This window comes from Lampetra planeri, chromosome 5 (assembly GCF_965212315.1).
Source record: "Lampetra planeri chromosome 5, kcLamPlan1.2.h2, whole genome shotgun sequence".
NCBI lineage: Eukaryota > Metazoa > Chordata > Hyperoartia > Petromyzontiformes > Petromyzontidae > Lampetra > Lampetra planeri.
The window spans coordinates 6,437,354-6,451,677 of NC_136111.1; the positions used below are offsets into that span (position 1 = coordinate 6,437,354).

The following is a 14,324-nucleotide window of genomic DNA, read 5'->3' on the forward strand; positions in this document are numbered from 1 at the left end:
GTGCCACAGTGGCGAGATGTTAACTACCTCGCCTGGTATACAGGCGTTTGTGGGTTCGAGCCCGACCCTGACACCTGTATATTTGGAGTTTGCATCTTCTCCCCGTGGTCGAGTGGATTTTTTCCTCCAGGTTCTCCGTTTTTCCCCCCCAAATTTAGAATCGGCAAGCGTTGAGAATATTTGGCTGCTATAAATTTGTACATGATAAGCCACTTTGTTGAGCTATCAAATTTGTGGTCAGATCGCTTCTGAAAAAAGAGCTACATTGCCCAGTGGGGCCTTACCCGGTCAAATAAAAATAAAATTGTTTAGGCCTCAAGGGGGATCTTTTGTCTTTGTTCCCACAGAACTCGATCCGGCACAACCTGTCGCTGAACCGCTACTTTGTGAAGGTGCCGCGCTCGCAGGAGGAGCCGGGCAAGGGCTCCTTTTGGCGCATCGACCCCCCATCGGAAGGCAAGCTCGCCGAGCAGGCCTTTCGCAAGCGGCGACAGCGCGGCGTGCCCTGCTTTCGCACGCCCTTCGGGCCCCTCTCCTCCAGGTCAGCCTCTTGCTTTCATCATTCATTCATGACGCATATTCGGCGAAGGACTGTTGCGCCAGACGTGTGACCTCTCGCGACAGCATTCGCTTAAGCTGCCATTGCTGTCATACGCTGTAGTCTCCAGTGATTTGTTTGATCCACGGATCACGGTGGGGAGGGGGGGGCGACCATGGGGGCGGCGCCATTTCTTTGAGGGTCGCAGTCCACTTCGAACGCCAACTGAAGTGCGCAATTTTCTGGAATTTGCGCGTCATCTCAATGCTGATTATTTTATATTATAAGGGTTGCCAGTCCGCGGTCTGTGAGCCGTATGCCACTTCCGGGTTGTTACAAGTGCAGCTCGGTGTATATTTGGTAAAAAAAAAAATCAATGCGACTTTATTTGAAACACGAAAAATCTGCGGAAGCTGGAACAACTTATGGCACTCGCCCCCGGGCAGTGGAGCCTGACACGAGTACACTCGGGGTGCTCCCGCAGATTTTTATATTCAAAAACTCTATGGCCAACGAGTGCGAACCGACCGAGTGACCACCCCATCCGTGTCTTGTGGCTGTCGGCCATATGGAGATTTGGGTATGTGACTCCTTAGGTCAGAAGGTTTAGGCACCCCTGTTATACTACATTTGTCATTGTCGTCATCATGCACTTGCCAACCCTACCAATTGAAGTGATAATTTTGCGGATTATTCAACCCTTTTACCACATACTAATTTCCAAAGTGAGTCATACCACTTGATAAAATAGTTTTCAAAATTATGCTGTGAAAGGGTTTACAATTGGCAAGCCCCTACTACTTACATCGATAGCTTTGACAAGTATATTGATTAATTCATGGTCGTCTCTGAGGATGATGATGATGATGAATATATTATATTTTTCATCTTCATCATCAGTCGTAATCTATGATTAATAATAATTTAAATAATTTATAGCTCTTATCCCAACTGTCGGATGAAGGCCTCCCCTTGCTGTGTACGTCAAGGGGATCGTTTGACGCTTCCCTATGCTGGCCAGTGCAGATCGACCTCAAAACAAGTTCAGAAATCACTTGAAACTGATGTTGCCCGTCACTGAGAATTGAACTCAGGTATTGAGATTCAGAGTGCAATACGTGACTGCTCCATTTTGCTATGCTACATTAGTTCTCTATCAATGCCACTGGTTGGTGCTGGAACTAATAATAGTACCGCTTTGTGGGACTTCAACATTGATTGTTCCTCGGAGAGACTGGCGCCCACCATGGGAATGTGGAGTTTCCAGCACTGGCACAGGGCCACCGAGAGAATTGAACGCCCACTCGATGCTCATTTTTGCGGGAAAATACTTGCTCTTGACTCCGCTGAGTCTTGTTTTTTTTTGTACATGTGCTTTGCAGTATCATTAAATACAATTTCACCGATTACCCGTACTCAAATCAGCTTTGAGTGGTATTCGTTTTCATAAGCGGCTCTCTGAGCCAGTGGTGGAAATTCCACATTCCTTTGTCAGAGCGCTTTCTCTCTATCGCCACTGCCACTGTTAACTTCCCACATAGCAGTTCCCATTTTGTTGACCCTGGCAGGGGTAATGGGCTGAGTGGACCCTCGATAATGATTTTTAATTGAAACTCTTAAAAAAATTGACACTACCTAACCACAGCACCACTTGGCTAGCCACCATACAGTTTGGTATCACGATTGTGTACAGTTTCTGCTGTGATGTTACAGCTGTGTTTAATTCAAACGTATGTCCCTTCTGCTTTGCACCACTGATGTATCCACACAGGACCGAGTAAGTGTTTTAATTCACTCTTCAACATTTCTTTTCAGACACCTACTAATTTACACGGAAGTTGTAAATTATCGTGGGGAATTTCAGTGTTTATGACTTAATGTCCTCTTAAGATTACTCATCAGTTTGTTATATAAGGCGGAAGTGTGTACATGCTCAGATGAGCATTTACCAGGGCTCACATCTTTGTGGTCCTAAACAGGTGGTGGAAATTCTAAATTACAGTGGCAGAGCCATTTTCAGCTCGGTTAAATTTATTTAGATTAACCTGATGAGAGTTTGAGTCCAGGATATAGTTTCATTTTCTGGAGTGAGCTGGGTCACCAGTTTATCCATAGATCAATAGCTGTGTAGTAGGGGTGTAATGATGCATCGATTTATCAATTGATATTGATTCCTAAACTCACGACACACACAAAGAATCTCGTGCGTAAGAATCAATGTTGTTTTATACGTATAATGTTGCATGCCATGGGTTCACGTGACCCATTGCAGCGACGAGAGGTGCAACATTCATCACGGTGCAAAGTTCTTTGGATCACCGGAGATTAATAATGCGGGAGTCATTCTCTCTGCTGTTTATTTTAAAACACGTGCAGCTTAATTTTATCCCACTCATGGGCGGTGTCGTAAGTGGTCTATATTTAACCAGGCAAGAACCCATTGAGACTGCAGGTGTCTTCTGCAAGGGTGACCTTGGTCAAAAAGGGACAACGGAAGAAAGTTTACGTAGTGGGAATACGTTAACATGCCCAGAGCTCATTAAAATTGGTGAAATAAGGGGACGAGGTGTTTACATGACCTCAGGACTGTGATGATAGTAATGTCTGAATGGCAGCTCTGATTTCTAAGTAAATGCTTGATTGCTGGTGTATGCCAGCACACCTGGCGAAGAGTCAAACAATGAAATGATTAAGCATCAACGATTACTACAGCCAGTAATGGTTGGTGAAAGTCCAGAGCATAGACGTGGCAGCATTGATTTTGCAACAACCGTCTTCCGCTTACAACGTATTGACTTTGCAAACAATTTTTCATCGGATAAACGGCACTTATTTGGCAGAGGTGTGGACTCGAGTCATGTGACTTGGACTCGAGTCAGACTCGAGTCATGAATTTGATGACTTGCGACTCGACTTGGACTTGCATAACAATGACTTTGTCCCACCTATGAGATGTGGACTCGAGTCATGTGACTTGGACTCGAGTCAGACTCGAGTCATGAATTTGATGACTTGCGACTCGACTTGGACTTGCATAACAATGACTTTGTCCCACCTCTGTTATTTGGACAAAAAAAGTTAATTGAAACACCGGTAATTTCCCTGGCTTCCACCTGTGCATTGTTTATTTAGGCAGAGTCGTGAGACTGTGACCTTGTGAATGGAGTTGAGTGAACTCCAGGTTTCGCAGGCTACGGGGGAGCTCATCAGGATTTTGTCATGGGTGTCCATAATCTTTTAAGTTTTTTTTGCGGTCGCTGCAGTTTATTTAGCTGTATGGTGCAATAATTGTGTAAAGCTTGAAGATGTAAACATGTTGTTTCCTTCAATGGGTCCCTGTCTACAGGAATCATTAACGTAGAGATTTTAAAACTCCAGATTTCACAACCAACACAGCCATATATTTACTGGATAAACATATGACGGGGGGTCAAGAGCAGACGAAAAAACAACCAGACACTCGTTCGACATTTACCAGCCCCTCTCCGTTCAATGAAAATTAAGTCGTTTAAATGCTGCACACACCTCTGATGATTGCTGGACATGTCTCCATGTGCTGTAGAGAGCGCTGATTCAAATTCAGATTGATGATTTTAAAGTGGATCATAATTTGAATCTACACTTTTGACCTAACGTAGGGCACACAGACAAAGATCCCACCGATATAATCGTAACTGACTGTTGGGGCAGGTGCTGTTAGCGAGCACCTATGAAGGCTGACATGGCACATGAGGGAGTGGCTGGCCAGCAACGTGCCTGGCCGCCTTTGTCTCTCCAGTGCTGATGTTTAGACACCTCCATGAGGTACTCATTTAATTCCGATTCAACCTCGAAGAGGCTCAGGACCAGTTCAATTCAGATATTCGTCACCGATGTTGGCCGTAAGTAGGAATCAAACTCATGTTGCCAGGTTCATAGTGCAGTGCTTTAACCACTACACTCCCGCTCTCCATAACGTGGGTCACAAGATCGACATGTTAATATGAATCGGTCCACACTACGTCAGTTGGGAAATATCTATGATCATCAGGCGCACACAGCACGCTATGTCATCACAACTTAATTTGTATTTGAACACAGAAGATAAGGTGGGCCGGGGTGGGTCACCGCAACTTGAGTTTTGGGTGCTGCGCTGGCGAGATGTTAACTGCCTCGCCTGGTTTGAACCTACTGGCACCTGTATATTTGGAGTTTGCGTGTTCTCTCCACGGTCGCATGGAATTTTCTCTGGGTTCTCCGATATTTCCCTCCAATTAGAAACGTGTTTAGGGTTTGGGAAACCCGACATTGACCTGTTGCACCTGAATGACAACACCAGGGGGCACTGGAGGGATATAGGGTGGCGCATTACAACAAAAAGATAGTGGACATAACAGACTTTTCTCCGATCCGTGAAACTTCTCACTCATTTTCATACAGCTCAATGCACACGGCCTACAGTTGGCTCTGCAAGACAATGCCCAGCTGTTTTCACTGTGTTGCGCTTTACAATCCATTAAGTCGCTGTTTCCATTGATTACACTTCCTTCCTTGATGGAAGACTCGACGCCAAATAAGCAACTGACTGATATTTACAACACATACTCAGCAGGGGCAATGCTACAGTTGAAGTCGACCGAAATAAAAAAAAACTGCCGATTCACCTCTCGATTCCTGACTTGTGGTTCCACAACCGTGTTAGTCATGAGCGCCCATCGTGCATCGCACGTCATGGCATAGCCGAGATAAGGCTTCGGTATTAAATTGACTTTAAAATACTTTTGTTGGTCCACACATTAACATGCACCTCAGTCACTCGTCACTGAAAGGGCTTCTTGTATTGACAGAAGTGACTTCCTTGAATACATTTCTCTGTAAGTGTCCTGGATAGTGCGGCTAAGATACTTGCAGCGATGGATACATTTCCTTTGTGGGCCATTTGCAAGTGGTAGCTCTCGGTTGCCCACGGGCTGTAGGAAATTAAGTCACAGGCTGTAGGTTCCCGTACCGCTGCTCTACAGTATTTTGCCATCACCGGATGCAGTTGACATCATACCGAGGACGAGCAGCCTAGGTGTGCATATACAAACAAAAAGAGGCTGTGTTGACCCCCGCGTTAACCTTTGCTGTGTGTCGCACCATGTCTCAGGAGCGCGCCACCCTCGCCCACACAGGGGGTGCTGCTATCGCAGCCGTCGAGCGGCGTGCAGACCCCCGACAGCCTGTCCCGCGAGGGCTCGCCGGTGCCCACGGGGCCCGGTGAGAACGAGGGCCTTGCGCCCGCGAACACCGCTGCCGCCACCGCCGCTGCCGCCACTGCCGCCACTGCCACCGCCGTCACCGCCGACCCTTCCAGGCTCCCGTCTGTCCCAGAGTCGCAGTGCTCGCAAAGTGCGCCTGGTAAAGCAAAGCCGCATCCGATAATTTGCCGCAACTATCACCGCCAGAATCGCCACTGCTACCACCACCAGCACCAAAACTACTACCATCGCCACAACCACCACTATCACCACCGCCACCAGCACTTATACCACCACTGCTGTCACGAGCACCACCAACACCACAACTACGACCGCCGCTGCCACCACCGCCACTGCAATCGACCCTGCCTCCACTGCCTTCATTATCACGCTATCTTCAGTATCATACGAGTAATCGTCAACAATAACAAGATTAGTTTAACACACAGGGTTATGAATAGCAATTCTTTATGTCGATCGTGGGCGGAATAGGCTGCGTGGCCTTCTGCGTGTTCCGTGGTCAGGAACTGGACTGCTGCACAACACTCGCTTGAGTATACTCTTTGGTTCTATCGATAAAGTCACGTAGGTAGAAAAAAGAATAAATCACGAAGTTTCGATCGCCACGCAAGCAATCGTCTTCGTTTCGATCGCCACACAAGCAATCGAAGACGATTGTCGTGATCGAGTATTTTTTCAACCTACGTGACTTTACCGAAAGAACCAAAGAGTATGGATTCCTGTAGATGCGAAAGCTTCAAATCAAGGTTGACTCGCTTGAGTGTTTGAGACAGCGCTGGCATAATATATTTTTAGCAACATTTTTTTTATCAGTTATGATAATATATGATGATAGAATGATGAAAAACCTTTGTTTATTAACACTACTCCTAATTGCACGTTATATCCTGGGTCAAACTCCAGAAATGTTAAAAACGGCGTATTTAATCCCCCCCTCCTGATCAGATAATGCTCTTTGCCTTCCCTTGTGCATTGGCCCCATGAGGGCCATATCCATTCTTTCACCTCCTTGCTTCAGAACGAAACTAATTTGATTAGCCCTGGATAATTTCGTCAACCCCCCCCCCCCACTGTGGAAGGATGTGAGCTTGAAGCCTTTTCAAATTAACGAGTTGAGCGGATTATGCAATGTGTTCGCTTGTAAAAAAAAATAGTTGAAAGTCGCCCAAGAGATGAGCAACCTTTACATTCGTTGCAATCTGCGTCTGTGTGGTATTTTTCATAGGCGATGTCCTCTATTGATACCGCATTTATCCACGGGTTAATATCACATTACAGCAACGCAAGGCCAATTACGGAGAACATTTTCTTCCAGTTGTTGCTGTTGCGTAGTTTTCCGTTTTAACAGACTCCAACTTTATTGCATACTGAGAGCTTTGCTGAGAATATTGTCGATAAAAATATGGACATATGTATTCTGGTGCATGTACATGTCAAGTTTGTCAGTCCACTGCTGGATGAGCACCTCCCCATGCCACGTGGCTCATGGGGGTTATTTCACCATACTGCATGTGTTCTTACAATATTTATCAAATTAAAGATTGCTCACTAAAAACCCCTACGCATATCAACACGCCACTTGTGCCAACTATACTCATTTGCATTAACGTTGGATATGTTCTGCAATGGAACAAAACCTAAACACTGAAAACTACGCACAGAAGCATCTTTGAATTACATTTAGGGGACAAAAATAGAAACGCGTCAATTAGAAAACATACGAAGGGGAAGTCCATTTTCTTGGTTCTTTCGGTAAAGTCACGTGGAAGGGAAGTAATAAAATAATAAAAAAATAAAACATAATAAAATCCATTGCTAAAACTACAGTATTGAGAAAATCAAGTGGGCTGGCTGGAACGAGTCGCGAGCAGGGACGGCGGTCAATGGTCGAAAATAACAATGCAGTGGCAGCCAAGGAATTGTACGTTCGCAAGAGGACGTATACCAAGGAGATTAAGCGATGAAATCAGATCTTTTGCAGGTGCCCAAGTGAATTATTAAGATCGCAGCATCATGAGAGATAGCGTCGGCTTGAGGAGGCCTCCATCTAGCAGTGGATTGAATTGGGTTGATGAAGAATGACAACGATGATGATGATGATGTGGCGCTACAACTAAACCCTTCGATTGTTGCTTATGAGCCATTAACAAGCAGTTTTTAGACCACGTTTCTGGTTATACAAACAGCCAGACACAGCAGTGCGGGGGGGGGGGTACTGATGCAGCGAGTCTGGCAGACAAACAAAAGCACACACTGACCACCAGTCCAGTGCAGAGGTCACAACCGGGTACCCGATACCCGTACCCTACCTGATACCCGGCTACCCGTACCCGGCCAGGTACGGGTACCCGTTTGCGACCCTGGTGGGGCCGGGTACGGGTAGGACGTGAGTCACTGGTGAGTAACCGTTTGTCACTCATTTCGGGTAGGGTACGGGTAGGGAACGGGTACCTGTACCCTACCCGATACCCGGCTACCCGTACCCGGCCAGGTACGGGTACCCATTTGCGACCCTGGTGCGGCCGGGTACGAGCAAGGAATCAAAACCCGTTTGCGACATCTGGTCCAGTGTGAATTGTGTTCGGTCTGGGTGATAATGAGAGGGTGAGCATCTCTCTCACTCCCGCTAAGCCATTCAAATGCGCCTACATTATCGCTAATGAGATGCTGTCAATACCGCATACGTGTGTAGCTTCCAGAGTGCGGTGTTACGGGAGCAGAGCCCCCCAGTGCGATGGTATGTAATTAAATGTCCCCTTAGGCAGAATGGTACATGAGCCATAGCGTAGGTGTGTGTGTGTTAGTGGGGAGCGGCAATTTAGCGGCTAGCATGCCACTACAAACCCGGCGTTCTGAGTTAGATTCCCACTCATGGCCAACATCAGTGACTATTATCTGAACCGGTTTTGGGCATCCCCTAGGTCGACTCGGCCTCATGAGTACCTCGTGCAGCTTGTAAGCATCACTACTAGGGAGACAAAGGCAGCCAGGGGTGGTGCTGGCCACCCACGCCCTCGCTTACCGTTTCGACCTTCATAGGTGCTTGCTCACAGCACGTGCCCCTTATAGTCTGTTAAAGGTTATACGGGGGATCTTTATCTTGGTGTGTTAGAAAACTCATTATTACCCAAGCCGCTCACAGTACGAACCAGTGATGGCTGCTTTTTGGAGGTGATGTTTTATACGGCAGAAACTGTTAACCAAATCACGTGCTCAGCACAAGAGAGAGGCTGCTGGGAATACGAGCGTTCCTGATGGCAAGTCCAGGTGCCGCACCAATGTACATTTAAATAAATTCAATCACGCTGGTGAAAACTGCAATCCCCTTTCGTTGAAAAGATATTTATTAAAGTCAAGGCTTGTGTGCCCCAGCTCATAGTCCAATTGATGGGCTACAAATGTGTGGCTCTTTTCTTTTGCCTTTATAAGAAAGGTCTTTGTGGGTTACATCGCTTAAGTACCAATCTGTTGTTAACCCGCCACCACCCAACAGCCAATTGCTGCGAAGCGATCTTACCCAAAAAACCTCTATCATGAATAACATTGGTCGCGAAAGAACTACGTGTCAAATAATTTTTCCTTGTTTACATTTGTCAAAAGACGATTTAGAACACCACGTACCATAGTCAATTCATAATTATTGTAATGAAGTCCTTTATCCAGGAATGCTTTAAGGAGTCCCCCAAGACTGCTTTACCTGCCGGCAGGAGAAGCCCTGCTTTAGGGCGTTAGGTTATTCGTTTTGTTTTTGTAAAGAACGCTCTGAACAAACATTCAATATGTTTTGTAAAAGAACGTTCTGCCGAATGACCAACATGTTGGTTAACGCACCTCCGTTTCGCACGGTGGGCTGCGTACGGTGTGAAAGAAGTTCACTATACATACTCGCCCGGAGAAAACCGACACACACACAATGAAAAATATCATTCATAAGTCCACACATATGGGTCACGAATCTATACCACGTTCTCCCAGCCCAGCAGATTGGGCTGCTATACACCATTGTGGCCTCTTGAAAGCGCTGGATTACTGGTGTGCACCACCACCATTGTCGACGATGGAGATGGAGCGTTGATGAAATCGGCTTTTGTGTAGGCGCTTGGCCCATTGTTACATTGCAGAATCGTGAGTGATGGCGCCAGCTTGGGGGGGGAGGAGGGGAGGCCTTCATCACAGCAGCCAAGATCAGTCCAGTAGTCAATTGATTATAGCTGCTGCCGATGATGATAATGATGACCACCTATGTACAGTTTTATCAGCATTACTTTGCGGGTGCCTTTGCTTTTCAGGATCCCCCGTGTCCAGCCCGCCTCTGGTGGTTCATCATCAGCTGCCGCCGGTCGTCAGCAAACCCGTCAGCTACGCATTAGCCACGCCGGCACCCAGCTCCCAGCATTCCGTGCGGCATGCAGCATCACCCTCATTACAATCCGCCAAGAATTCCGTTCTCCAAGTCATGTCGCTCCACTCCGCACATTCCCAGAAGCCTCTTCTGCACATTTCCCAAAACTCCGTGCTGCTCACCACAGCGGTAACCGTCTCCCAGAATTCCATGCTGCAGGTAATGACGCCTGCCAGCCAGGTCTCCACAAATTTCGTGTGCACCTATCCCGGTGTGACCAACGGGTGCATTCCCAAGGCTTCGCAAGGGGACGAGGATGGAGATAGGAAAGGTGAGAGCGTTGACTCTGTTGGGACGGTTGCTCTAGGATGTTTAGAAGTACCGTACATTATTTCTACACTGATAGTGTACACTGATAGTGTAGTAATAATATGGAATTACCCGCAAATTCCTTTTGGTAATTTGATTACAGTGATACTTGTGACGTGTTCCTTTCTAACACATCCGTAGTTAATCGGTGCACGTGTGTGTGTTTTATTGTCTGCCACCAGATTGTCTCACGATTTGCCTGCCTATTTTAAAATGACACGTCACTTGATTAATTGCTCGCAACTTATCGCACTGTTCGGGTGACCTCCTTACGAGGTGTGTATTGGAATTTAGATTTTCCGGAGGTAGAGCAAAAGGGGTGCAGTATTCTTTTCAAAACATTGCGTGGAAAGCATGAACAGCGCTAAATGTCACGCAGGATGTAATTATTGCTGGCGATGAGCCGCGTCCGGACATATCGTCATGGATATTTACTCGGATGATAAAGTAGGCCAGCTGAGCGGTTATGTCCTCCGTGTGTGGAGAGCAGAAAAGCGGTATCCAGTCAACCAAACAATAACCAAAGTGGGACAGGCGAAACGGCCCTCCGTTGGGCTCTGACCCAGTTTTCTGCGCCGCCAATGTGGCGTGATCTCGGCAGGAGGGTGCTGATCCAAAATCGGCGCCTCGGGTCACGTGCAGGCAGTGGGCAGAGCGTACCAAGTGCCGCCCCAGTTGTTTCGGCTTATGTAATGTTTTAATTAGTTTAACACGTAGACTTTCGCGACCAAAAACCTTCATTATGAATGTTTTAATTGCACACCAATAATTATAATTTCCACATGCGTTCTCCTCCCAAGCGAGCAAGACTCCGTGAGTCTCAATCTGCGACATTGCAATTTGTTGACTTGCAGCTTTCAAAGAAAATAACAAAAAAAAATTATTTTAACCTATCTACGTGACTTTACCGAAAGACCCAAGGATATTGCAATTTGTATTTTATATTTTCGGGAATAAAAATGTGTGTGTGTCGTGATAATGTTCTGCCCTTTGCCTATGGCATTGCTGCAGTTGACAAAGGGTCGTCGCAGTCATCGGGATACATCGGTGCGCACTGCAATCGCAACTCAAAAGTCAATGAGTTTATTTTATGCCTGTATTCTTATTTTCCTACCAAATTCATGTAACTTGTCTAAAAGGGTACGCTCATCCAATTTCACTTATGTCACAATGTCTAAAAGAAAGACATCGTCGAAATTAAATCAAGCCACGGAAATTAAATAAATAAAAAACTGTTGATCCACCTCTTGCGACCCTCCGTCGGCTGTCGGAGTTTAACTCCGTTCGAATGTAAATTGCCATTCATGTGCTTCGCGCGCCTGATGATTGCTCAAGTACTTTCGACAGAAAACACTGATCAATTTCAATCGTCGATCTCTTCGTCCTGCGGGGCGACTCATTTACATGCAAGTGCAATTTGAATCGCGTCGAATGTGTTTAGCAATAACTGGCCACTTTGTGGCATGCGACAAATTGTATACGAACGGAGATCAATTGGTGAACTCCCAGCAGAGGTACCTTGGTGTTTTGCAAAGTTGTGCCATTTGGGGACCCACATGCTTTAATTCATGTGCGTCCAGCTCTGCTTCATCGAGCGGGGTCATCACGGTTCCTCTCACTTTCTCTCTTTGCAGATGAGACGGAATCAAAGCCGTTCGTGGCGATCGCCCCCCATGGGGGCGTTATTCAAGTTGTACCGCCTTCCCACAATCCCGCGGGGCAAGTGGTGGCAGTCGTGCAGCCTTCCCAGAATGCCCTGTTGCAGGGGCCTATGGTCGGCTCGCTGGGCGGCGTGGGGTGTGCGCATGATGCGGGGAGCAGCGATGCTGGCGGCCGTGTGGCCGTGCCGGTGTCGCAGGGAGTGGCTGTGGTGACGCAGACACCTCACAGCCAACAGCAGCAGCAGCAGGGCCCAGGCAGCAGCAGCAGCGTCCACCACAATGGGTCCCATGCCGCATCCATCTCCCAGTTTCAGCAAAATCACGGTATAGTAATTGTCTTATTTGTAAGTTGATCGGCAGGACCAGTGTTGGCTAAAGTTGTGGTGCTCCCAACGCTTCGAAGGCCTCTGACAAGCGTGGAAGAGTAGACCAAATACAAGAGGGGGGGCTCTCTCCGATGTTTATGCATATGCAATGCAAGTCTGGATAAACATAATGAGCTCTCCACTCAGCTAGGAAACATTAAGCCTGTTATGCTGCATTTACATTCTCCTGACAGATAATTTTGTGCGTACGAATAGTGAGTGAATAGAATAATTAAGTGAAAACATTTATTCACTTCTCATTAAACAAATACAAGTTCTTCACACCTTAATCACACAGTACGTTAATTGTAAATAATTTGTATTTTTCTCTGCAAGATGATGCAGCTTATAAAACAATTCCATTAGGGCGTGCGACAAGTCCAACGGCACATTGTGTGTGAACGTGATTCTTATTGCTGTGTGCAAAGATTTAATCATGGACATGATAATTACTTGCCTGGTTTAACATGCTACATTATATCTCTATGATATGTATCCTATTGCTTACATTGGTAATTAGTTGATTTTGTTCAGTGGAATTTAATATGCCCATACTCTTAGCTATATAGCTGGTTCCGTGCACACACTGAATGCTAATCGCAACAAGCGTTGAAACCAGATTTAGGCCTTAAAATATTTTTACCCGCTAGGAGATGATATTTGTTTTTGTGGACATGAAAAACATAATGTTTCTCTACGTGGTTTTATTTTTGCTAGAGCCTAAGGGAATCATCACACTTGTATTTATAGAGATACAGCTGTATTTGAATTCCATATAAATGCAAATTCTACATCTCTATAATTTTTTAACCAATATTCTGCACCGTTGCGACAGATTGTGCATACAATAAATATAAGTGTATTTTTTCATTGCTCAAATAAAATAACAATTTGACAACTAGGTCTTCTGAACCAATGTTTTCATCAGCAATTGTTTTCCATTGGCAAGTTGTGGATCAGTTTTAACGAATCTTGAGTTTCATCAACAGTGTGCGACTGACAAATGCTACTGGGTTTGTCTAGCAAGAACATTACACAAGCACCATGGGTTCTTCAGTACTTACAATGTGCTGAAAGGATGCTTTTGTAATATTTAGCATTTCTGGAGTCTTCTTTACGTGCTAATTAGATTCGTATAGTGACCAGTTTCACGCGAAATTTCAATACACAATGTTGTGACAATGTGGCAGAAGCCTGACAAACTGCATGCCGCACAAAAGAACATCAACAAACATTGCACTTTGCAAGCAGCATTATTTTTGGGATTGCAGCCCCCTCTGTTGGGGGTACATGATAAATGCATTCTTTACCTTGCCAAACAACCAACATTTCAGGCGGGTCTGTCTATGGTCAAGACGTCGGATAAATATTTCCACATTCAGTAGAGCGCAGCCAGTGTCCCTCTCGGTGGCGAGATGTTAACTGCCTCGCCTGGTATACAGGACGATCCTGATGCCAGTATATTTGGAGATTGCGTGTTCTCCCCGTGGTTGCGTGGTTTTTTTCTCCGGGTCCTCCAGTTTTTCCCTCCACATTTAGAATCAACATGCATTTAGAGTATTTGGCTGCTAGAAATTCCCACGTGATAAGCCACTTCGTTGAGCTATCATTTGTGATAGCCAGGTCGCTTCTGAAAAAGAGCGAAATAGCTCAGTGGGCCTTACCTGGTAGAATAAAATAAAAATGTTTAAATATTTTTTTAGACCCATGCCCCAAGTCGAAGTCAAACCAGCATTCTAGAAAACATTCGGTGAGAATTAAGCCCTGCCCACACGCGATCGGCACACGGGGGCTAGGTGGGGTGTGTGA

At 46.0% G+C, this 14,324-nt stretch overlaps 1 protein-coding gene across 1 annotated transcript in view; it reads left to right on the plus strand.

Moving 5' to 3' along the window:
* Positions 1–14,324, plus strand: part of LOC144718745 (forkhead box protein K2-like) — a 58,589-nt gene that overhangs the window by 33,212 nt on the left and 11,053 nt on the right. The window contains exons 5-8 of the mRNA XM_078594245.1: positions 348–541; positions 5,667–5,917; positions 10,068–10,451; positions 12,124–12,474. Of these exons, the coding sequence (XP_078450371.1) occupies positions 348–541; positions 5,667–5,917; positions 10,068–10,451; positions 12,124–12,474 (1,180 nt within the window). The remainder of the gene's footprint in view (positions 1–347; positions 542–5,666; positions 5,918–10,067; positions 10,452–12,123; positions 12,475–14,324) is intronic.